This window comes from Aptenodytes forsteri, unplaced genomic scaffold (genome assembly GCF_000699145.1).
Source record: "Aptenodytes forsteri isolate BGI_AS27 unplaced genomic scaffold, ASM69914v1 Scaffold434, whole genome shotgun sequence".
Classification (NCBI taxonomy): domain Eukaryota; kingdom Metazoa; phylum Chordata; class Aves; order Sphenisciformes; family Spheniscidae; genus Aptenodytes; species Aptenodytes forsteri.
The window spans coordinates 1,525,565-1,551,169 of record NW_008795183.1 but is presented as its reverse complement, the minus strand read 5'-3'; the positions used below and the strand labels follow the sequence as shown (position 1 = coordinate 1,551,169).

General features: G+C 36.6%; 1 protein-coding gene across 1 annotated transcript in view; it reads right to left on the bottom strand.

Moving 5' to 3' along the window:
* The window catches only part of MOSPD2 (motile sperm domain containing 2), a 41,198-nt gene extending 15,761 nt beyond the window's left edge, over nucleotides 1-25,437 (bottom strand). Inside the window, exons 1-7 of the mRNA XM_009278547.2 lie at nucleotides 25,372-25,437; nucleotides 16,646-16,801; nucleotides 15,267-15,353; nucleotides 12,649-12,803; nucleotides 7,161-7,221; nucleotides 5,833-5,871; nucleotides 4,679-4,803 (exon numbers count right to left, since the gene is read on the bottom strand). Of these exons, the coding sequence (XP_009276822.1) occupies nucleotides 4,679-4,803; nucleotides 5,833-5,871; nucleotides 7,161-7,221; nucleotides 12,649-12,803; nucleotides 15,267-15,353; nucleotides 16,646-16,691 (513 nt within the window). The 5' untranslated portion in view covers nucleotides 16,692-16,801; nucleotides 25,372-25,437. The remainder of the gene's footprint in view (nucleotides 1-4,678; nucleotides 4,804-5,832; nucleotides 5,872-7,160; nucleotides 7,222-12,648; nucleotides 12,804-15,266; nucleotides 15,354-16,645; nucleotides 16,802-25,371) is intronic.
* Between the last annotated feature and the right edge of the window lie 168 nt (nucleotides 25,438-25,605).

Genomic DNA, 25,605 nt, shown 5'->3' with positions numbered 1-25,605 from the left:
AGAGGTGGTCGATGCCCCAAGCCTGTCAGTGTTTAAGAGGCATTTGGACAATGCCCTTAATAACATGCTTTAACTTTCAGTCAGCCCTGAAGTGGTCAGGCAGTTGGACTAGATGATCATTGTAGATCCCTTCCAACCGAAATATCCTATTACGTTAGAAACAGTGTTGAAACAAGGGTCTCTGTTCCTACTGCATTTTCAAACAGTTTTAAACCCCAAGTAAACTGAATCTGTTTGTCAGCTTTTCCAGTGGAGGAGGAAAACAACATAGCTTTGTCTCCTGTGAGGCAGACAGAGCCATGCCCACAGTTCCCAAACTATGCTACCAGCAGGGAGTTAAAAAAAAGTGTTTCAAGAGAATTCTCCATAAGCAAGTATATTTTCTCAAAACAAAGAATAATGTGATGTTAGGGGAAAAAAAAAGGAAAAACCTTAGATGGGGCCATTCAAAGAAACCCCAAACAAAATACTTCTTGCTAATCTATAATCAAGGCCTAAATCTCTCCTATTCTTCAGGCTGAAGCAACAGTCACAGACCTTTAAGTGAATGAAACAGGTATCCACTGGCTCAAGCAATATACTATCAAGTGCCTAACGGACAAGCTTTAAGTATCAGTAACAGACTAATTTACTATTAGAAGTGACTCCAGACTGTTAGAAACATTACAGTAGGCTTGCAGAATATTGACATCCTCCATTTGCAAATACAAGGCAGAAATAGCCAGCTTACCCTTAGCCAAATTGATAAAAAGCCTTTTTACTCCCTTCCAGCATATGATGAAGGGCATATGACAAAGTGACCTTAATAAAGAGATGCTAATTTTGCTGCACATTTCACATGGCCACATTAATCCACGATGCTGGACAGCTCCAGCAGCTGAACAGAATCTCATCACTGGGACAACTCGGAGTACCACACTTCCCAAACACAGTCCATAAGTTTCAGTGACATGGGCGTATCTAATAACAGGGTGAAAACCTCAGACAGATAAACAAGACATTTATTCAATGCTTAATATATAGCATTAAATAATTCTGTAGTCTATAGAATGCATATAATGCATTCTTGTAGACTAATGGCTTCCTTTTATAGCAGATGTAGAGACTTTACCCTACTAAGTTTGACAATTGTGGTAGAGATATCTTAATCACGGTAGTGAGATTTTCTAAGATTACATGTTCACAGCAGCCACGAAATCCCATGCAAAATGCCTAGTGATGTCTTAACTTCAGGCCACTGACCTACAAAAGGTCCTTCCAAGAAAACAGGACATGGGCTATCAATTCAGATACCCAGGTGAAGAACAGCATTCTAGTACACCTATCATTCGATATTGGCACCAGTGGAGGGAATCTCAGATTTAACAAGGATGAATTGCCCATCTCTGACAAAGAAGAACTAGGCAAATACACAAACTAAAACCCTACTGTATGTACATGTCTTGCATCAATGTGTACACTGTACGTACATTCTTGCACAAAATGTTATTGAAGATGCAACGAATCTCCCTGGCCAGCCAGAAACATGTATGCCTTAAGAACTGGCCTGTTCCATCATTAATATCAACAGCTGGAACTGGTAGAATGTGGGATACAACAGATTGGGAATCCAGGAAAACACTGACTTGGTATACATTTATTAATAAACAAAAACAATTAGCAAGTGGCTTTTGAGCACCTAGCCCTAATTTTCCAGACTACTTATCATTAGCTTGCTCCTAAATCTGTTTTGGGGAATTCCAACAAGTTCTCCAAGACAAACCTACTACAAAGAGAGGGACATCTGTGCAGTCTGGACAAGAACCACTCAAAGCCAGGTACATGGTATGCAACCCCTCTTGATTAGCAGTATGGTAACAGTCACAGCCAACAGACACTGATGAGGACTCGAATGGAACTTACATTAAGTTTATATTCCAAAGTCCTGCAAAATCCAAGCTTCTGTTTTCCATAATTAGTTTTAATATACTTTTGATACTCTGGAGACACCCTTTGTCCACTAGTTGTCTAAAACCAAGCAAGTTATTTTCCTCCTTTCACAGCTGGCTGACAGAAAATCCTTGATCAAAGGATTTTCACGCTAAGGAAAGCCTCAGATTCATCCTTTGAGTGACCCTGAGCCACAGTAAAAACAAAACATACTTAAAGATAACTTGACTGAGATATTGAAGCTTGAAGGCTTCTGATGGAGACACAGAACAGTTCCCTTGATTAAGCAAAGTAATCATTGACTTCAAGTTCAACATTATTAATTCTATTTCCAAAATGGATTTTTTTTGTCAATTCCAAAACTAGTCTCTAACACTCTTCTTGGATGCCTAGATTCCATTGTACTTACGTTCTCTGTATCTCCCCAAAGCAACTAGCCAAATGACCTGCTCCACTAGTTGTTTACATCTGGCAAGACCTGTCTCTTTCAAGATGGATTCTAATAGGGGACACAGCAGAAAGAGGGTGAGAGTCTACTTATGGCTACTGTATTGAGTACAAAGACTGAACAGATATGCTGTGCTCTTCACCTGCATTATGATAGTTGCAAATATGATGATCTGTTCCTAAATGTGTGGAAATCAAAGACAACAGAAAGAATTGGAAGGAGGCAAAAAAAACAAACAAAAAAACAAATGCTTGAGTGGAGAGCAGAGGGGATTAATTTGTGCAAGTAAGATACTGCCTTAAAAAAAAACCAGGCCTGACAACATTAATAATGGTGAATGTACTCTATCTTCAGACTCTAGTTGCCTCAAGAGGAGCCAAGGTTAATCACATCAAGAAAAGTTAAATTCTGATAAAAGGTCAGTAAATTGTCTGTCTTCTGGTTGAAAAATGCCTTGCTCTCAGAGAGATGCGAAATCCTGCTTTACTGTATGCACTGAAGAAGTCTTTGGAAGGAGGATCCGGAGCATGATTTTGGAGTCTAAGTATTTGCTAACAATGCTTCCAGATGCTGACAGTTCTGAGGCTAAAAGTTCAAAACACCCATCAAGTAGCTAAATACCAAAGAAACTCAGTAGTTAGACAAAACATCTGCTGATTCAAAATACAGGGCTTTTAATATGCAGATATATAGCTGTTTTTCTGAAATTGTCAAAACCCTTGGAGTCCTTGTCAAGCAAGTTTACTCCTACAAACTTATTTCTGTCACTGTAACTTACTATCACAGACAAATGGTTTGGATAAGCTGCCTCCATGATTCTGGAACTTGTTAATGCTCTTAGAAGATAAGCAACATGGAGCCAACTTGGTCAACAATCACTAACTGGCAACAAGACCTTGCAAGACCAAGGTAGGATAAAGGATAACTAAGATTGTGTGCTCAGCCAGACACTTCAGGAGGATATTTAGCAAAGCCACAAGCCTTTTTCTTTAAAGACATAATTAGCTATCAGGTAAGATGGTCTAAAAAGCAGACAGGAGATACTCAGCTCTAAGAGGGAGGAAAAGAACTTTCCCCTCTATTGCAACAATAGGGCAACACTGTGGGAGCTAGGCCCAGAACCACTGCTATACCCCATTCAAATCCTTACTGAAGCCACTTCAGACATCAGCCCTCAATGCCCACTCCTGAAGTTTCAGCAATAACATGAGAAAGGTCTTATACGAGACTGGGGAGTTTGGGCAGCAATTTTCCATGGAGAAAGAAGATATCTTTTCTTCAAGAATCTCATGCAAAAGCACTTTTTAAAGGCTGCTTCTTTCAGTCAAATAAAAACCAAGGTACCTTAGTCATTATGTTCCCAAAATAAGTTTCATATGTTCTGGCTACCAGAACTCTACCTTGAGTTTATATACAAAGGAACACGGCCTCTCCTACTGTTGCTGAAGCAGTATCTTTTTCTCCATATTGCCACTGGCATAACTCCAAACACACTTCAGGAAAAAAAATATGGAAGAGAACAAGTGAAAATAACTCCTCTACAGTAGGCTTATTCCATTACCATAAACGGTCTACAAAAACTTTAAAGGAAAAACATCCTCTTTCTGCAAATTCTATTATGAAGATTATGCAAACTGATTTACTAGCTTTGTGAAAAATGAAACCTGTTGTACAAGATGCTTGTGCTGTTTTGCTATTTAGATTGCACGGGAATAGGATCCAGGTTCTGTCAAAGTGATACCAGATTGTAGCATACTCTTTGGAGCTCTAATATACTCTTAAAAAAAAATTCTCCCCCAGCCATGTCTTAAAATACAGCCCTAGAAACAACAAAGGAAAAATAATTGCAATGAGATTGTCTTTACTGAATCATAGCTTTGGAGCAGGATGAAAAAAATCTCAGAGGGTCATGAAACCTATTTTCTGTTCACAGAACTTGTTTCATAAACCAACACAATCTCTAATTCATCAGGTAGGGGGGGCGGAAAAAAAAAAGGAGTAGAAGGAAGAGTGACACTTAAAACAGCTTTTTTTTTTTTTAAAGGTCTGAAAAACTAAGTGGTTTCCAATGACTTGAAAGTGGATGAATGACTCAAAAATTATTTCTGTAAAGACTGCCAGATACCAAATTCTCATTAAGTTAACCCATTTTATATTAATGTCATTTACAAATTATCATTGGCAGAACAATTTCAAGAAATTCCACATCCATGAAGTGCCAACACTCAACCCCACATATGTAATTTGTGATAGATTGAGACGTGCCTATATAAAAGGACCATGAAATGTTAATATACTTACAGTTCCACCCATGTGAGGTGGCAGATACTCTCCACTGATGTATTCCTGTACATCACTCTTGTTTGTGAACTTTAACATGCTTATTGCATCTGGGCCAAGCCAACCCTTTACAATTTTAAAAGCAGCTTTAAAAAAAACACAACAAAAGGTATACGTAAGTTGTCAGGAAGGGGTTTTTTTGCAGTGTATTAGTAGACCTTATGGAACACAAGGGAGCTACATCCCATAAGATATGGCAGGCCCTGCTCTGAAAGTATGTATTATAACAGGGATAAACAGTGAAAGGAAAAGAGTATTATTTACAGAGAAAGTATTTTATGGACATACACCTTTCTATAGACGAATGCAGATAGACCACAGACTTTCATGGAAAGAGTATCTTTGATTTAACAAATTACAATTTTGTTGTCTTGGAATTTAGACCAGGAACTACTGAGGGGGTAAAAGCAATTGTATTTCCAAATCTGAGTGAGGGAGGTTGGGAAAGATGCATATACACTCTTCCTAGTTGAAATGTTTTGCTGCTTTAAAGGACACTTGTTTAAATCTACAGAGTATTTTCAAATACCATAGGTATTTCAGTGATGGTAAAACATGAATATACAGAAAAATATAAAGCCACCAAAAATATGTATTCATATAGTAAAAATACAGGAATAACATGTTTATCCTGTACATTGTAATTAAAGATAATTATTAAAGTACACACATCAAAACATATGTAACAATACCAGTGTCTAGTGTCAGGCATCTATCTTAAATTGTGTATTCTAGTTTTGGCTGGTTATAAGTGTCCATCATTTGTTCATGATAGTATTCCTAAATCATGAACAGATCTAGCTTTGAAAGGACAACAGCTGGAAACATTCACAGAATAGACTATTTATCGAGGTCTCCCAAGCTTTAAAGGTAACAGGATGAATACGGACTCCATTTAAAGTATGTTCCAAAATACTGTGCTAGAAGGAAAAACAAAGTATGCAACCTACAAATTGACAGATTTAAAGATGGATGTTTAACAAATTCCACTATTCAGCTGTATCTATAGAGAGCAGAAAAATGCTTCCTATTTATGCTACTAATTTTAAAGAGTTACCATGATAAAAAAAAACCCCAAAACCAAAAAAAAACCACAAAACCAAACAACAACTTACCGTTCATTATCCATGGCATTTCAAAGATCACTATCTTTGCTGAAAAGACAAAAAGAAAAGGAAATAATCTGAATACCAAGTGTTATGTATTTCTCTGTTTGAGAGGAAGCACAGCAATAATGGTCATGTACAAAGTGAATACTCATTTTTAGAAACTTCCATGTTCATTTTCTTGTAAAAACAATTATACAAAATTGCTTCTAACATGCATAAACTGATTTCTATTACTATATAAAGACATTAGCTGTTTGCTATATTAGCATATATAGCATATTATAATATAGCTATAATATAGTAATATAATATATGCTAATAAAATTCTAATTTATAGACTGTTTATATACTTCTCTAGCATACTACTTTTCTGACACTGTTACTAGTAAGTAATCACCCAAATAAGATGGAGAAAGGCAAGATCTCAACCTGACCTAGAAAAGCAACTATTGAATGGAAAAAGAAAGTTTAACAGGTATATTCAGCACCTCTTCTTCCTAAAGAAGCAAATAGCAAGAGACTTTGTAAATCTACATTTTTTCCAAGCTTTTTGTTTTAGCAGAGAAGTCTGAAAAGTTAGTACTTTGACTCAGAAGTGTCCCAAAATTTTTCTTGAACATCAAAAAACCAAAACCATGATGTTGCACTTGCCTTTAAGTTTGATATTTGATCAAAGTTTTGAACTTTGATCAGCAAGCTGAAATCTAATATTCAGAATTTAAGCAGTTGCTGTCCAGAATTTCAATATTCACAGACATATTTTCACTTAAAATTTCTAACTCATGTAAGATGAGCTGGCAAAAACTATTCAGTGCTTGCCTATCCATAAAAAAAAGTTAGCAGGCAAGTATGCAGGTTTTTCCAAGTGTGCACACAAACATGCCTTAATCTGTTCAGACTAAACCATTGCTCCTAAAATTTTCTATAGCCATTCATTCTTTGTCCCCTGAAGACTCCTAAAGGATACAAACTGTCATGCAAGCTTGCAAAGCTTCTACCCAAGTAACAAGGAGCAAAAGACAGGCCAATTCAGTTCTACTAGATACTTGTATCAATTTATAATCCAATTTTTAATCTGTAAAATGCTGTTTTACATTCTTATTTCATGAAAAGCCAGTTGATTTTTGATGAACGTAAAGTTTATTTACAATACAAAGTTGTGCTGACTTATGAGCACAAAAGTATTCTGAATCTGTAACGTCCCCATGTTCCATGTAGTTACCACACAAAGCAGATGCAAAAAGACTTAAAAGTCTCTCCCATCATCTGCAACATTATGAAATGCTCTTATTACACAAGTCTACAGTGCTTAAGATGTAATATACAATACTTACTGAGGAAGTTTGGGTAATAATCTGTAAAACAGCTGACAATAAACCGAACAAAATCCAAGTCCTAAGATAAAAGCACAGAGTAAACGCAATGTAAATCAAAACATTAAAAATACAGGCTTAGTTAAGCTAAGGCATTTATTGAATAGCACAAGATACTTATATTGTAATCATCTATATTCAAATTTTACACATACTACAAACATCATCCAGACCCAATGCAATGCTTTCCACTTCATTAAATTGTTACAGGATTGTGGTCAAACTTTGCTTTATGATGTAAGAAAGAAGTCAACAGACCTATTTTCAATGCAACAGGTTAGGTATCTAAACTACTGCAGAGTATCAACAGGATTTCAGCTGTACAGGAAAGATACAGGAAAAATAAACCTTTAGCACTACAGAAGCTTGACAGATTATCTTAAAGCCTTACAAGGGAGAGCACTAAACAGTGAAATTTCCCTTCCATAATTTATCTTGCATATTGTTCAATATACTACTGCACTCAGGATCTTCCAGGGAAAAAAGTAAGTGTTCCTTTTAAGAGAATTTTTGGGTTCAGTATTAGTTTGTTGTATGCAGAGAAATTGTGGGCAGAGCACTCAAAAGAGCTGCTTGTACACCACCCATTTTCAGGGTGCTTCCATCCAAGAAGCAGTCACACAGAAATAGCACAGCAAAGTCTCCATTGCAAAATCCAGGTATAACAGAACTGACTACACAGTAAAGGGCAAAAAAGGCATTTTATGAAATAGATAATAAAGAAAGAGATGCCTTACTACAGTAAAGTATTACAAAGGAGACTTTCAGAAATAGTACAAAATATATTGCTGATGGAAGATGAAAGCCTGTCATAACAGTAAAAAATGCCATGGGGAACATGCTCCTAAAGTGATGTCAACACACTATTACAACATTTGCAGACAGAGAGAAAAAACCCACCCTGTATAAGAGGATTACCCACAATCTGAAAGCTTTATTAGTAGCTTCAGTAATTAGAAACTAACTGAAAGCTTGATATCTTTAGATAGTAGGTAGAAGGCAGCCTTTAATAGAGGCATTTATCTCAACTGGCTGTTGCTTGTACCAAATGCAGTATCTTTCATTTAATAGCATAAACACAGTGATAGATTTCCAAGCAATGATTAGAATCTCCTGTGCATTAACAAGGATGCTGCTCTTTATTCCACTGCCTATCCAAAAGCAGCACTACCAGATATCAGAAGGATGGATCCATTATTTTGATGAAAGTCTGGAATTAGAAGTACAGATTTCAGCAGACCATTCAATAACTGCATCTATTCTAGTTACCTGAACTGGTGCAACAAGGCATGAGCTATCAGAATTAGCCAGCTGCACACCAGTCATAAAAGCTGACATAGTAGACGTCCATAGCAATGGAACAAACAAATGAAGCACGCTCTGGAAAAGATCTCAGAAATCCAAGTTCTTTTAGGATAAAGTTTATTACTCTACATGGCTATAAACAGCCATTAAAAAAGATATTCCTGTTCTGTGATAAATGTACTAACTACAAAGCAAGACTGTACAATGGGACACTTATGGACAGCACTGGCTGAGACTGTGTCTCTGGGAGTCTCAAAGACATTGGAAAGAAGCTGCTTCAGAATATGCTCCACAAAACCCAAATCAAGTTGCTTTTTCACATCAACGAAATTATTACAATCCTTTATGCTTGTTATATAAAACCATGGCTCCAGTATTATCTTTAGGAGTATGGATATACAGTTCTCAAGGTAAGAGCACCAATCCTGCCTTGCAAAACTGAATTATACCATATTTGTCAAAATATCTTTTCAAAAGCTTGTGGCCCTGTACTGCACAGCTGCAAGATCCTAATGCAACACTAACAACCTTACCTGGAAAAGGTAGAAAGTGGGGGTGGTTTTTTTGCTTATACTTAAATGCATTCCTGCCATACCAGCAAAAGAAGAAAGAACAAGATACGAGTTTTAGCCATTCCTGTAAGAATAACAGGACAGCATGGCACCTTGTAAGAAAAATTTCAATATTCTATAGAAATAAGATTTTTTTTTTTACCTATAGACCACCTGTGAGATTTTTAGTTACTAGAGTGAATCTGTAAATATGTAACGATAGGCAAGATCTCCATCTTGCAAACTAAAACAGCTTAGATTCTGCTCCTGAAAGTGGGTGCTAAAAATGTACTTTTCTCTACTGAACTCAGCTGAAAAGAATGACAGAGAACTCCGTACATTTTCATCTATCTACATTAAAATTACTCAAGTGCACCTCCCCCCACTCCTCCAAAAAAAAAGTCCTGATTTTAGGTTGTCTGAGTTGAGGATCAGTAAAAATGTAGGAGGTCATATTGTTCTCATCTTCTAAACACGGTTCTACAAAGCAAATCTTAAAGATGCCTGTAGTAAACTATGGGTATGCATTTATACTTTCTTTATAAAGGTACTAATAGGTAGAAAACCAGATCTACAACATAATTCACTCCTAAATCTACATAAGTTTAAGAAAAATGCATTTTCATTTCCAAATTTTAGAAGAGGACCTCAACCAACAGATAAGCTGCAGCTTCATTCTATGTCATTAACTAGATCAAGTTCTAATGGTAGTAGCAGTGTATCATTCAGACTGTATTAACAGCAACTGTAGATAAAGCTGTACACAAGCTGATGCCCAGACTCATACCTAAAATGGATCACAAAAAACCCCCAACAGATCTGGTGAATTTAAAGATTCACTGTAAAGATGACAACATAAAACAAAGATTGCACCTGGTGCACTTAGTTTTAAGTAAATCTAGTGATTCAGATATTAACCAGAACTTCTCCTCTATAACAAGAGCAGCTTTTGAACCAGAAGATTTTAATAAGACATACCTAAATCCAACTAAGGAACAATCTTCAGACCAAAAATGTGTATTAAAAAACTTCTAGAAAATATACAAAAAGTCCAGATGACAGTGTGCAACCAGTCAGTGTACTGATGAGTGTTGAGAAAGGAGAAGAAAATATTGAGAACAAAAATTCCATCTCAAAGCAAGGGAAGTGAAAAAGAACCACAAAAAATAAAACCCACACCACAGCTGACAATTCTGTCTTCAACTGCAATATATTTACAAATAACTCCACAAGAAGCAGTTTGTCATTTTGGTCCTCATAGAAGTGCTGACACATACAACATAAGAATACCAATGGACATCAGCAAAAGATTGCTATCTCAAGTTTACTAAAGTAAATACTTAAACAAGTGAACCAAATGTATTTCTTCATGTTTTATAGGTTGAAATCCATCATCTCGGAAAAACTGTTCACAACAAATATGTACTAAGGCAAGTGTTTGCCTCCTGAAATAGATCATAGCATTTCTGCATCGCAACGGAAAAAATACCATACTGAGCTGAATCTCTAGCTCAGTCAGACTAAAGAAACCCCACTCTACATGCTACACTGTTGATGCTGCTACCAGTACAAACTCCATATAGTTTAGCATCCTTCAAAGAAATGCAGGTGTGTGGATGCCAAGTTACAACAGGTTCAGATAGTGTGCAAGAATCACTGAAGCAAAAATGGAGTGTCCTCAAACACTATGAAATTCCAGAAGTCATGTAAAAACAGATACTTGTGTGCTTTGTGAAAGCTTTAGTGAAAATGAAAGATACCCAACTATCGGTTTTCTGAACTAAGAACATTCCATAGGGCGGAGTTTGGGGGAAATTTTAACATTTCACAGCAATGTTTTCAGGATCAATTTATGAAATATTACGGCCAAAGAGACAATAAATAAAGCTTTTGAAAATTCAAAACCCCACAAAACACGTTCTTCAAGTCTTCCACTTTTCCATATAGGCACAGGACTTAAGAACAGTTAAGACCATCAATTCAGGAACAGTTCTTAAATACATTTAAGTTTCATGTAACATACATGAACAATTTGCTAAATTCCAATGAGCATCTAAACGTTCTCTGAAGTTTACTTCAGGCAGGGAATTACCCAATCCTATGTATAACTACAATAAATCTCTAAGTAATTCCCAAAGTAGACTACTGACTTGACATATGACTAATTGGTATGGAATTAATTTTTTTTTTAATACTTGTTTCCAAATACCTGGAACATGGATTTTCAAGTACTTAATTCTGAAATGTTTTTAAAATTGATGAAACTTTGAATTTTGTAAGTTATTGTACAAATAGGAAATAGTTTTCTGGAATAATTTCCAAATATAGTTTAATTACTCTTGGCTTCTTTAATGATTCAGTTCTACAATTACATCCAAAGCAAAGGTGAAATCCTACTCTTAAAATCATTAGACCTTTCTTATCTAATTGCAACCTTTTGAATAATCATCACTTTTACAGAAGTGACTGAGCTACGCCGTTCCTACTTGATTTTGTAGTCCTAAAGAACATCTAGAAGTGCATAAAAACTTTTGCTAAGACAAATGTCTCCTCTTCTGAAAAGTTAGAATCTCTCATTTATGTAAGGTCAAGCTTGGAGGAAGCAGTCTTCAGTAAAGCTGACTGGTTGGACAAGGAACTGAAAAAGGGGGTGAAGAAATTATTCCTGAAGAAGTATAAACGAGTCTTATAGACAAGCCTACAGTTCAGAAGTCTATCGCATCTATTCAGACACCCTGATTTTTTCTGTATCCGTACACAGCAACAAGCATGCAGATTTCTTCAGCCTATTAGTCTCATCATTATAACAACGTTTTGTTAGTAAGAGAAGAGACAGACTTGTGCTATATTTGGTTAAGATGAAATGCAATGCCTACTTGATAAACTGCTCTTTCGCATCCAGCTAACTTCTCTTCATAACAGAATTCAATGGGTGGAGAGAGACACGTGCAGGGACTTAAGAAATGAACACAATTTAAATATACAGGGACAGCGTACATAGCATGGAGGATGAAGAGCCAGGACCAGGATCAGAATTGTCAGCTGAAGATGCTGACTTATCAGAATAGATCATCATTCTCCAAGATCTCAGCCGCTGCATCTAAGGGTTTTACTGCTTCACCATTACCCCAGTTTTCCATCCTTCACTCTTGACTGACTGATTCATCCAAAAAAGATGACGACAACAAAAATGGAGCTGTTGAAGAAATGGCAGCAACTGTACTCACAATAAAAGATGGGTCAGCCTATTGCCTTTTGGGTGCTTAAAAACTAAGTTCTACTACTGTCATCCATGACAACTGACAAACTGTCAGTCACTGACAAGCTGGTGAGCAACTACTATATATAGTCACTTTGGCTCAGTCACCAAACTAAAAGCAAGTTTTCAGTGTGCTGTACAAGACAAAGTTTAATACCTAACAAAAGATTTTGGAAACTGCTCATGTCATGGGAAGAAGCCCTACCTATCACTGATGTGAGCAATTGTTAAGTTATTTAGGTGTGTCAAGGACTGCTCAGGGACTCCCATTTTTCTGGGGACATAGGTTAAGTAATTCAGAAAGCAATCAGAAAGACACAATAAAAATACTTACTATGTGACTGATTCCAGTTTCAGCCATGTCAAATACCACTGTTAATGGTTTTCCATGATCTCTCTTGGCATAATGTTCTAACCAAAAAGCTACCAGTTTCTTTTTCTCAAGCTGCTGTTTAGGATCTCTTGTATGATGTTTCACTCTGAACCAGACTTGTGAGAAGAAAGAAAACACAAAAATTGAAACAACAGATCCAAATTAACAGAAAACATTATGCAAATAACTATACAGGATGCACTGAAATTTATTAACACCTCTGAGTTTGTATTCTACACTTCTACTGATTGTGGCCACTGAACAGCCAGAAAAAAACAACTGCATACCTTTCCACACACACCCTTTCCCTGCTCATATTTTTATACCGTAACTTTTTAAAAATTGAAAATACAAAGAATTACAGCACAGAAGAAACAGTAGAGTGGAAAAAACACTTTTCATGTATTTAAAGACTACTTCTTATCTAGGTTATGATTTCATAATTTCAGATTAAATTACACCGTCATCAGATATGATATTATGTTCTGCATATATTCTAAGTATTGTTGTGGTTGTGAAATTATTTATGTTTCTTTTACTTAAGTTTTCTATAGCACTGTAGTAGATGTGCTTAGAAAAACTATTTATACACACATTGTGAATTATGTAAAGATAAACAGACCTTTCTAAAATAAAACGAAAAAAATCCAGAAGATGAGCAACATTATATAAATGAAAGCCAAATACATACCCTTCTGGAATAAGAAATGAGTCATGCAGAGACAAGTTTTTCCATGAAAAGTAGCATATTTCAAAGTAACAGACTATAAAAACTAAAAGACTATAAAAATGTCTGAAACCAAATTACTGATTATACAAATGAAGTGATAAAAGTAGTATTTGGGGCAGCAATGTGAAAAGCAGCCTTCATTTTTGGTACCTCTACAATACCAAAATTAGACAAGCCCTGAAAATAATTGTAGATTTACTCTAATATTTTTCTCCCTGAAACGTGAAGAAATCTGGTTTTCAGTAAGACTTTCCATATCTTTTACTTCCAATTGTAAATAAAGAATATTTTATGGCTTGTGTAAAGAAACAAACTTTTTTTTTAAACGGAGCGTATTAACTAGACACTGTAAGTTCAGAATTTCAAAGAGATACCCCTATTCAAACAAAGGACTCTTGCAAAAGTAACCAGTAATTTTTGAAGAACTTCTTTATACTTTAAAATGCGTATTCTACATAACAGAATGAGAATGGAGCATGTGGCCCAAGAAACACATTTATCAAATGTTGACTAACCAGGAACTCTTAACTACGATACAATCTGAATTTGCATACCAAGTCAGATATTCTGACCCAATTAACATTCACAGAAGAAACCCTTCAGGTATGGAAAATTGAGACATTAGTTATGTTTCAGTGACAATAAAATCAGAAATCATTGTTTACCCAACTTACACATTCTTGTCATGAAACAACTGCATAATTTTCTCACTGATGCAAGAAAGCCATGTTTTTTCTACTTCTCCCCTCCCCCCGCAATCTCACCACATTGAACCACCCAGTATAATCATGCTCAGCTTTCTAAATGCTATAAAAAGGTATCACCACCACTCATCCTTGAATACTTACCTTGGAGGGTAAAAGAAAATTATGAAGCATAACAAAGCAGCAATTTTTCATACAGCACTGATATCTTACAATAAGAAAAGGGACAGTTTGACAAAACAGAGCCATAGAATAAAAGCTGTATTCTTCTGGTCTTTTTTTTTTAAACTAGTGTATCGGTGTTTAAAACACAGTCATTTCTGTAAAAGATTGGATTGTTAGTGTATTTCTGGAAGTACAAACTAGGCCTTGTAAACCAAGGAAAACCAGAATTTCAGATTTAAATTTTTGGGTTTTTTGGAGGTTCAAGATCATTGCTTGGAAAGCCTCATGAGTTATTTGTTTTAAAAGCCTCTTTTGCCCCACAGGATTTAAGCTTAATTAAAAATAAATATACAAGATATTACAGATTCACGTATAGAAAATAATATTGCCCATCTATTATACGCTATTAAAAAAAACCTCAGGAGTATTTCAGGCAACATTTACTGTTTCCCTACAAATCTTATTCTTTAATTACTAAGAGTTAATCACACAACTTGAGAGTTCATTCTCCAACAATTCTCAGCTGTCCACGCTGTTACTGAACATTTCAATGACATCAAAAAAATGAAAAAACAAAACAAGAAAGCCATTGCAGACCTCCTGTGAACCACTGCAAGTATGCAAGAATGTGGGCCGCTAGAAAAGCGATGACAATGCACTGTAATAATGAACATTTATACTAGCCATATACTCACCACACTAGATACAGAAACAATAAACTTCAACAGGAAAGTTAAAAATTGCATTATAATTAGGATAAAGGTTTATGATTTTTGAAAACTGCTGATAAAGTTTCTTCATTCCACTTCTGTGATCCAAAGAGATACTCAAAGTTACCAACTTCTCATCATTTTTAGTAAAATAGTTGTTAATATGTACCTTCTATTTTTAAAATGTTTATTTTTCAAAATAGATGCTAAAATGCTGGAAACAAAAAATTATCATCGATGACTGAAAATATTATATTGCATGTAACTTACATAATTTATAGCCCTCTTTATCATATCCATGCAGAAAGAGAGAACCATTTTCAAATAACCATTTTGGAAGGACAGATTCTGTCAAGTCTGCAAAGCCAAATGAGAGATTATTTCAGTAATCGTATTAATAATCACATTGCAACTTAACAGAAGTCACTAAAAATGCAGAAGTCTAGCAACAAAATACAAAAATATCTATAAGCCACCTTCCAAGGCCTTTACTGAACTAATGCAAACATTGAGCTCATTTGATCATCTTTATTATCTTCTTCCTCTCATGCTGTAGAGTAGGAAGATTTAGGAAGAAATAAGAAAAAAAAAATTGATGGAAGAAAGAAGTGCTGCAAATGTTTATTTTTGCTCATTTAAGTCCTCTAGATAAAGCTCACCTTCAAAACATTCTCACAGCACAAAAACCAAATCTATTCTACCTTGGTGTCCTGGTTTCGGCTGGGATAGTGTTAATTTTCTTCCTAGTAGCTGGTACAGTGCTGGGTTTTGGATTTAGGATGAGAACAATGTTGATAACACACCAATGTTTTAGTTGTTGCTGAGCAGTGCTTACACTAGTCAAGGGCTTCTCATGCCCTGCCAGCGAGAAGCTGGGAGGGGGCATAGCCCGGACAGCTGACCCAAACTGGCCAAAGGAATATTCCATACCATATGACGTCATGCTCAGTATATAAGCTGGGGGGAGTTGACAGGGGACAGTGACTGCTGCTCAGGGACTGGCTAGGCATCAGTCAGCAGGTGGTGAGCAATTGCATTGTACATCACTTATTTTGTATATTTTTATTGTTATCATCATCATTTTCCCTTCCTTTTCTGTCCTATTAAACTGTCTTTATCTCAACCCACGTATTTTACTTTTTTTTCCCCAATTCTCTCCCCCATCCCACTGGGGTGGGGGGTGGGGGGGAGTGAGCAAACAGCTGTGTGGTGTTCAGCTGCCTGCCGGGTTAAACCACAACACTTGTGTCAGACCAGTGCTACTATGATGAACAACAGATCCCTGTTCTTTTGTGGTGTTTGTTTTTCTTTTTCTTGTTGTTTGGAGGTTGTTTTTTTTTTTTTTTTAAGGACTCCGTTCTAGCAAACGCACAAAGACAAAACAAGAGATAGCTGCCTTCCTTTCTCTTAAACAACCTTTCAACAGACATATGGAACCACAACAAAACACTGAGACAGTACTGGTCAACGTAAAAAGCAATAGTTCTAATTTTTTTCTTTTTTTTAATTGAGTAGCGAAGTTCTTGCTCAGCTCTGTGGTACCTACAAAACCTTTAAAAGGCACTTAATGAAACTACAATACAGAAGCCAGTTGTAGTTCAATAGGAAACCAACACACACCATCAAAAGCATTATATAACATAGCTTACCATTAACTGTATAGTCTTTCCTCCACTGAAAGCTTTCATCAATCATCTTTAATGTATCATCCACAACATCGTGACGCCAAATCAGATAATTTTCAACCCATTTATCATCTTGCTGAAGTCTTTCCACATCTCTAGCATCATATTTGTCTGATTTATCTAGCAAATAAATAAATTATTTTAAGAATATAGCATTTGCTATGAAAACATGAAAGCAGATTAGTCAAGTTTCAATATAAGCATCTACTAGGTACATAGGATTTCTTTTGCAGTCTCAAGCAGACAAAGCATAGCATGAGAAATTGATTAAAAAACATCTACTGTGATGATATTTAGGAACACTACAAGATTACTCTCATTAGAAAATATTTTCTGTGATTCTTAGTCAAAGAAAAAACATTAGAAAACAAGAAGGTGTGTGTAGGGCAGGTGTAATTTTTTAGAAACAGGTTTCTATAACATAAATTAGTATATGATCTAAGAATCTGTGTACCGATGAATGTATATATTAAGCATCACTAGTTCAAGCTTGAGTCCTCAAAAACTTACAGGCATCAGCATGTCAGACCATGAAATGTCAGAGAACAGATGTTAAAATAACTATTTTTGGCCATGAGCTATACATCATTGCATTAAACAAAATTGTTTTCTTTAAAAAGATTACACATTCTACACTTGTTACCTTACTGAACACAAACTACATGCAACTCTAGAGCAGTACAAAACTCTCAAGCCTCAAACTCTTCTTGTATCAGGTTAGCAACAGGGTAACAGGTTAACATGCTTTAGGAAGTACAACAGGAGTTGCTGCTGCTTCTTTTTTTTTTTAGTTATTTTTTTAAACAGGAAAGTTTGTAAAATGCAAATGCCTAAGTGGACCTATTTTTACTGTACATATGCTTAAACAAAGGCTCAGTTTTTAGATCAATGTTCCTCTTTGTCTGAGAAATCTGCGTCATTGGAATGTAAATCAACTAAGAGCCCATGATAGAAACAGGCTTTGAAAGCAACAGACACTGATACACATCTCTTTGCTAACTACTAAAAAACCATAAGCTCTTAAACTATTCACTTAAATTTATTTGTGATTAGCAGGAAAAAAATTAAGACTTGTTGTTAATGAAATAGACGTTAATTTTCACATACTAGAAAGACTTCCTCTGTCAGCAGCAATAAACTCAAAATAACTACTTTCAGGGCCATCATAAATAAAATAACTATTTAGAACTGTGACTGGATGGTTTAAGGATGTGTATTTCAATCGGACATCTTAACTCTGAGGAAGATTAAGAAAAATACACCATTAAATTCTGCTAATATTTTTAGTTTTACTGGCCTACATGCAAAGATATGACCTAATTTACTTGTCTTTCAATTTATACTGTTTCCTGTCACAAATTAGTCAATATAACTATAAGAATATATCCATTTAAATGTGCCCATTCACTAAAAGTTATTATAGTTGTACTCCCCCCAATGAATCTCTTCACATCTGACTGCTTCTCACATACATTATCTACTCAGTTCCTTCTTCATTAGGTTTCAAATCTCTCATGCCCTTGATCCCATCCCACTACCTTATCTTGTTCTTTAGCCAAGCCTACAGTCAAATCCCACTTTCCTTAACCTTAGTCCCCTACTTGCTCCTCTCTGCCCACAAGCCTCCAAGACAAAAAACCACTCTCGCTCTTTCAGTTCCTTCTCTCGTCATTTCCATACTTGCACCAGTCAGCTCATTCCCTATATTCTGTCAAAGTCCAGTAAAGTGAACATTCAGCACAAGACTGAAATGCTGTTTGATTTCTCTGTGGCTTTAGGTCAACCACAGAGGGAACAAGTTGCAAAGATTTCAGGTATTAAATTTTGTAAAGTCTCAACTGCTCATTCAAAATTTGATTATTCCCCCAGTGATTTATGATTTGGACAGTCTTGCCTGGGAAACAATAACAGTACCTACTTTCAAGTTAGAATCATAAAAAAAATAACATTGGAGAGGATTTCTGCAGGTCACCTCAGTCTTAACTCCTGCTCATAGCAAGATAACTTCCAAGTTCAAACAGGTCACTAAGTACCTTTTTCAGCCAAGTTTTCTACCCTTAAAAGGGTAGAAAGATTCCACAGCCTCTCTTCGTGTAACATGCATTCCAACTCAAATCCCCTTCAGAGATACTGTCATGTCCAATAACTAAGCTGGCACATCCGCAGTCAGCTAAAGTAAGAGAAGCACTGGCTTCTCTTAGCCATGGTATATTAGCTATTCTCTGCTATAGATTATTCAATATGGCATATTGTCTATTCAAGCCATTTATAGCTACTCATAGCCACAGCAAACTAGAGCTTTGCAAGAGCAAAGATTTACTTTAACCTCAGTATTACATGTCTCTAGCGCCTGAGCTACCTTACTTCAACTTGGTTTAATAATCTCTAACACACACTAGCTTCCAGCTAAGAGTGACTGCCGTTAATCAATCAGCCAAGTATTTTTCTGAGATCAGTCCCATGTATATCATTTTTGTATGAGGGATTTGAGTACTGTGTAATTAAAGAAAAAAAAAAAAACACATAACACCAGGTAAAAACTAAGAGGATAACATTTCACACTGCTTTCTGAAGCTCTCCTTGCTCTCAGTATCTATTTCAGAGCAGAACTGTCAGAATGACAGAATAGCACATCTTGTATCAAACAATATTTTAAAAACATTCACATATCATTATGTGGAACATGCCTCAGAACACATGTTTCTGGGCCACTAAAATTTTTTCCCAAACTCTGAACTTAAATTTGTATTTTTTTTTTTAGTATTATCTCACTTTATGAATATTTTAAGAAAATGAAATTGAAAGAGGAATGGAGAAAACGTTTTATCCAAACTTTCAACATCACAATAAAAAACCAACTGGTTTCAGAGATAGGGACAGTTGAAAAAAAATTTTCCTCTCTTCAGCAACTAAATTCTCAACAAGATGACACATGTAATCTGAGCTTACATATATACTACAACACACATTAAAACAGGAACAACTAGTCAAATTCTGCCTCCACAGGCACTTGCAGAATGCCAGTATTTCAATCAGGTAAGCTTAACAAGACCGACAGAATAAGAGGAGTACCGATTACTGTTTTAACCCTACCTGATTTATCCAATTCTTGCTACAAAATAAAACTTAGAATGAGACAGTGAACCCAAAAGAAATGTGTTTTATCTCACACGTATAAAGCAGAGTGATATGAAATTGCTGGAGTCCTTCCAATAATCCAGTCATTGAACGTATGTCAGTTCAGAGGAGGAATCCCTCTTCAAATTTGTGCATTTCCCATAATTCTATAGACATCTGGAAACTTGTTTCCAAACTATGCTGTGAAATAATCTGAATGTTTCTAATTTTAAATCACTCATGGAACACCTGTAGTTACTGGATTATTAAAAATTTCTGGAGTTAAAACAGAATTAGTTGAAAGAAAATAGACCTTTGGGGTTTTCAACACAATTTAAACACATCCTGCACAACAATTAAGAGCCCAAAAGGAAACAGAAGTTGAGGGGCACCCAAACAGAAATTCAAGTGAGACTATAAACTGAAGTATCTTACCTCAGACAATCTCCAAGCCTAGCCACTTAAGATACCTGTAAACATACACTGATGCTTTTCTCACTAGAACATTAAACATCTGTTTCTTCACACCTGCAGAACTGCCACTAAGACACTGAGGCACTAAGTTTAGTCACCCTCTACTCAGGGAGATAGACATCTCTATAACTAAGTCAGTAACAAACAGAATTTCATAAGGTATTTGGAACATGCCCTGCTTGCCCCAAAAGTAACACAAAGAACAGCATTCACAGCTACTTCTGTTCAGAAAGAGCTACTGAAAGCCACATATTTAACAGCAGCACCAGACTTTTGTGAAACAACTGCCCAGAAGCTTGGAAACCTAGTTCCTCCCTCAGCCCATGAGATTCAAACTTTACTGTATCCCAGAATAGTTCCACAGCCAGTGAAAGAGGCAAAACTGGGAAGCTGCAAGATTTTTCTGTTGAACTGGTAAGCTGTGTAGAAACTAATCAAGACTCAGATCCAGAAAAGCAAGAGAAAGCATAACCTGCTTAGCAAATTTGCTATTTACCAGAGAGCATTAAAACCAAATTCTAAGTTTTATATGAGGAAGTAACAGTGACAACAGCAAGGAGAAGAGGCCAAAATTAGCTCTCTTCAATCCCTCAGCTAAAAGCCTTCAGGAAAATTTGAGCGAGCAAGAATACTGACCAGGTCTCAGACAGAACTTTAAAGGTTTCAAAGTTCATCATTTTATTTAACCTTATTTTAAAAATAGCTACTTAAAGTTACTTTCATTTCCTCATTGAACATTTGGGGTCAAGGGAGAAGATTGGGAGAAGACAGAAAGAGTTCTGTTTTAACAGCAGCTTCTTCCTATTACTTGCCTTCCTTTTTTTCTTGCCTAAGTGAGGACTTCTTTCTATGACCACATTCTGCCCTATTAATAGTTGTCTTCTTCAAGCTGAGAAACGTACGGTGAAACTCTACAGCTTAATTACTATCTTCCAACATAGAGGACCCTGTATAACACAAGACAACAGCTCTGAAAAGAACTCCAGAATCATGCAAAACTAAATGAACACAAATTTCACTGCAACACTTTTGCTGGAGGAATTAATGAAATTCTTTGATGCACAATTATAACATCCCTTCTCTTCACTTTTTTTTTCAGTGCCATCTGCATTACCAAAAGACCAATGCTGCACCGCTCTGTTTTCTTCTGGCATTCATGCTTTAGGAAAAATAATAGAAATTTGAGAATATTTGACAAAAATATAGAAGACTACAGGACTGGAAAACAAGAAGCAGCACAGCTAAGTCCCACACTAAAGTAATCCACAACCTGTAAGAATGATTCCTCCCTTCAGGAAGAACTCTTATCTAGAAAAAAACCATTACAGAACAAGTTGTACACAAAGCTAAGTAGGGATAGCAACTACATACCTTTGAACAGAGAAAAAAACATGTCGTTGTACAAATAATTGAAAAAAACAACTTAGTCAAGCATTCCATTACACAAAACCTCTCAGTTTAACTACTGCCTTAAGCTATTTCAGCCAAGTCATCTTTGGTCTGAAACACTCAATTATTCCTCTGTCTTTGGCTAGAAAGAGGAAACCCATTTTAATTGGCTGTTGAATCCTAACATGTTAAGCTAAGTACTATAACCATTCAGGTGTGTGCCTGCAATTGTTAGATGAGGAAATCTGCAAGACTGAAAACAATTTAAGAAGGTCAGTAGCCATATAGGGACAGGGATGAAGAAAACAGAACTGTTTCTGCCCAATAAGGAGTTATTTCAACAAAATCAAGCGGCAACAAACAAGTATCTGCCTCCACAAGATGTGATAAATTTAAACTTTTTGCAAAACTGAACACTTTCAGTAACAATAAAAACTACTTTCAATGGAAAGCTCAAATATCAATATCACATAGCTTTCTATAAAAAATTGGGGTTTATCCTATCCATATATTTCCTATCTTATCCTTCCAGCATTTCTCAGCCTGAAAGCCAAGAATCAGGGAAAATAGATTTTTTCAGAGCGTAAACAGACATAAGCAGGTATTCAAAACATTACCTTAAGAGTTTTCTACAATAGTCATATCACTGTGTTTTTCTGAGGATGCCCCATATGTCTAAAATTTTATTTCCAATTGACTAATATGATTAACAAAACACATTTTGCTACTGGCTTAAATAAAGTCATAATGAAATTTGATCTTTTACATTGGAGTGGGAAACCTCTTGCAAAATCTTTTTCTGAAAATTAAGCTTTGCCTCAAGGAGAAGCGAAGATGATGCAAATTGGGAGGGGCAGGGAATACAGGCAATAAGAAATGGTAAATATGCAAAAGGAAGTGTGGAAAAGACTTGTTGAATGGAAAAAATCTGCCAAGATTTGATTACAAATAGCTTCCACTGTAACATTAAAAAGGAAAGTAATAGCCAGGAAATAAAGGCTAATTTTAGAAATCCTCTAAGGAATGAAAATGCACTGAAGAAAAAGACAAGGCTGTTTGGTACTAACAGTGTTTTCTAGCAGTCAATACTGGAAAATAATCTTTTTTTTTCATTGTCCCTGTCACCACCCAAGTCATTTACATCACCAAAAATAGAAATTAGGCCGCAAACCACAAAGATAAAGCACTGTCCGCCTATCACATCAGACAGCGTTTGCTAGTCTATTGGACTAACAGGGACTTTTAAAAGGCTTATTTCCAATACTGAAATGCAAGGTTTTTAATTACTAGGGATATACATTCCTCACAAGAACTGAAGCTGTCTTTCAAACACAGCTAGAAAATTTACTGAAGAGAAAAACACACCACCACAAGATCGCAGTTAACATTAAACACTGCTTTGCAGGTAAGATCTCACAGTGGCCAAGCTTTCCTTCTAGAACACCTCAATGGCCACATATGCTCAACAACTTCAGCAAGAAAGTTCTCGTGCAAACTTTGAGGAAACAAGCCAGTAAGGTTCTCTGAAGCTGTATTTTCCAAACTGTATCTGACTATTAAAACTATTCTTTGATTTAGCTGCACAGATGAAACTGTGTAATTCAGAAAACAATTTCTGGTGCTTTCAGTCACTGAACAAAACTTTTCCCATCCTACCTTCAAAATTGTCAAGTCCATAGTATATTCCTTGGTTGTAACTTTTATGTGAAATATTCTACCATGTATTAGATGTCACAGTTAACATTAGATTTTTCTGAACCAGCTATATATTAATATATTTGTGTATATTCTGATTTAATCTAAAAATTGTACTCTGCCAATAAATAATTTTAACCAAAAATCAGGATTTCAAAAGGCCCTCTAAGTTTTCATTGCACAATAAAAATAAACATTACTGCAAGACCATCACAGCATTTGTGAGCATTAACAATTCTTATCGCATGAGGGGGAAACTAGGTACCTGTGAGTTCCGTAATATAGAAGAATCCCTTCATAACACAAACACCAAGTTTCTATAAAAAAAACACCCTGTGTTTTTCATGCTTGAAGTAGGCATGACAACCTTAATTTGCTTGTGGCATTCCTAAATTCGAGGGAGCCACTTAAGAAAGTAAACTCAAAAAAATCCTCTTTTCTTGAAAGGGCTAAGAGCCCTAAACCATGACCCAAAAATGGGCTGAGAAAATGTGTTCAAAATACTGCAAATAGGATTACAGCTTACCTTACAGCAGTATTCAATTATTTTAATGGCTGTAACAACCAGCCCAACAGAGGCTTCATTACAACTAGAGAAACCTGTGGAATTCCAAGAGTGTAAGGGATAGTTCAATCGAAAAAGGTAATACTCCCTTTCAGCAGCAACTGTCCCAAAGCAGTTCTAGGCTTTCCGAAGTCATTTTTTTATGAGTGTAACTCTGGGATAATAGAATAAAAAGCAAGATGAATCACCTATTGTAGCAAAATATACACATTAACTGAAAACATTAACAGCCAAAAGAATTTATATTTTAAGATGATCCTCCACTCTCCTGAGCTTTAAGACTGCCAAAGACATCTTTACTCACATGGAAATATCAAATGGCAAAATAAGCTCTCTCTTCTTCAAGACACTATTCTAGTAATTTTGTCATCTTGCCAGAAAAACAGGTCATCTCTAACCAAGGCCAAAGTAATTTCCTTTATAGAAGTTAGCAGGGCAACCATACGAAACAAAGTTGTACTACACCCAATACCCTCAAAGTCTTCAAGAAAAGTGCTATAGCCAATCACAAAGAAGTCACAAGTGTGCAACCCTTACATAAAAGTGATAACTAGGTAACCTCAGTAATTCTGATCAAGTACATCAAAACAAGGCATGTGTTTGCAGGATTGCGGCTTATATTAAAGGAGATGCGTGCAACTCCTAAACTACTGGACTCCTACAGGATTGCGGCTTATATTAAAGGAGATGCATGCAACTCCTAAACTACTGGACTCCTGTATTTGCATTAAAAGTTGGATAGGAGTGTGTTTTTAATAGAAAGCCTTTAGACAGTCATAATAAAATGTACTGCTTACTGCAGTTGTTAGCATGCTCTACTACTATATGTTCTTCTATCATAAGCAATGCAAATCAACCTTGAAATAAAAGGAAACCCCTCTAGGCTTACCCTGGTATTCCCATTCCCCTAGGCACCCCAGCACCTCCTGGCCTTCATTTACAAGTTTAAAAGCACCTGCACTTAAGAACCAAGTTGGACACGCAGTATGATTTTAATTAAGGTCAGCATGAATTTAAAGTGCAAGTTACTCTAGAAAAACAACTCTTTCCTTGACAAACTGGTCGAGGTCAGAATTTTTTTTTTCTTCCATGTTTCATGCCCAAAAAGCACCAAGTACAGCAGTGTCCCAGACCCCACGCTACAGCCAACCGAACGTAACTGAGTCAAAAGGACCCAGACCTTTGCCCCCACATGCCTTGCTGCCCCAGAGAGCGACCCAGAAGAGAGCACCGAGAGCCAACAGAGGAAACCCTCACGCTTTGTGCGCCATCCCCGCCCGGTAGCTTCGGCCACCTGAAGGAAAAGCAGAAACACCCGCTCACCTGGGAAAGCAGGGATACAGGAAGCCCACCGGGGAAAAGCGACACCGGGCAAGCCCCAGAGACCACATCCACAGAGCCGGGCCCACCGCTCCCAGCCCGCCCCCGGCTCCACCACCGAGGCGCTCACCTGGCAGGTACTCCGTCTCGAAACGCCGCCTAGTATCGCTTATCAGCGCGGCCTTGTCCTGTCGTTGCTGAGGGGAAACAAGAAATGGGAGGGGCGTGAAAGGAAAGGAAAGGCCGGTGCCCGAGACAGCCCCAGCCCCTCACCTATACGACGGGCCCGGCTATCCCCACCGCCCGACCCCCAACCCCGAGCCGCTACCCGTGCGCGGGGGCGGCCAGGGAGGGGAGGCCAGGC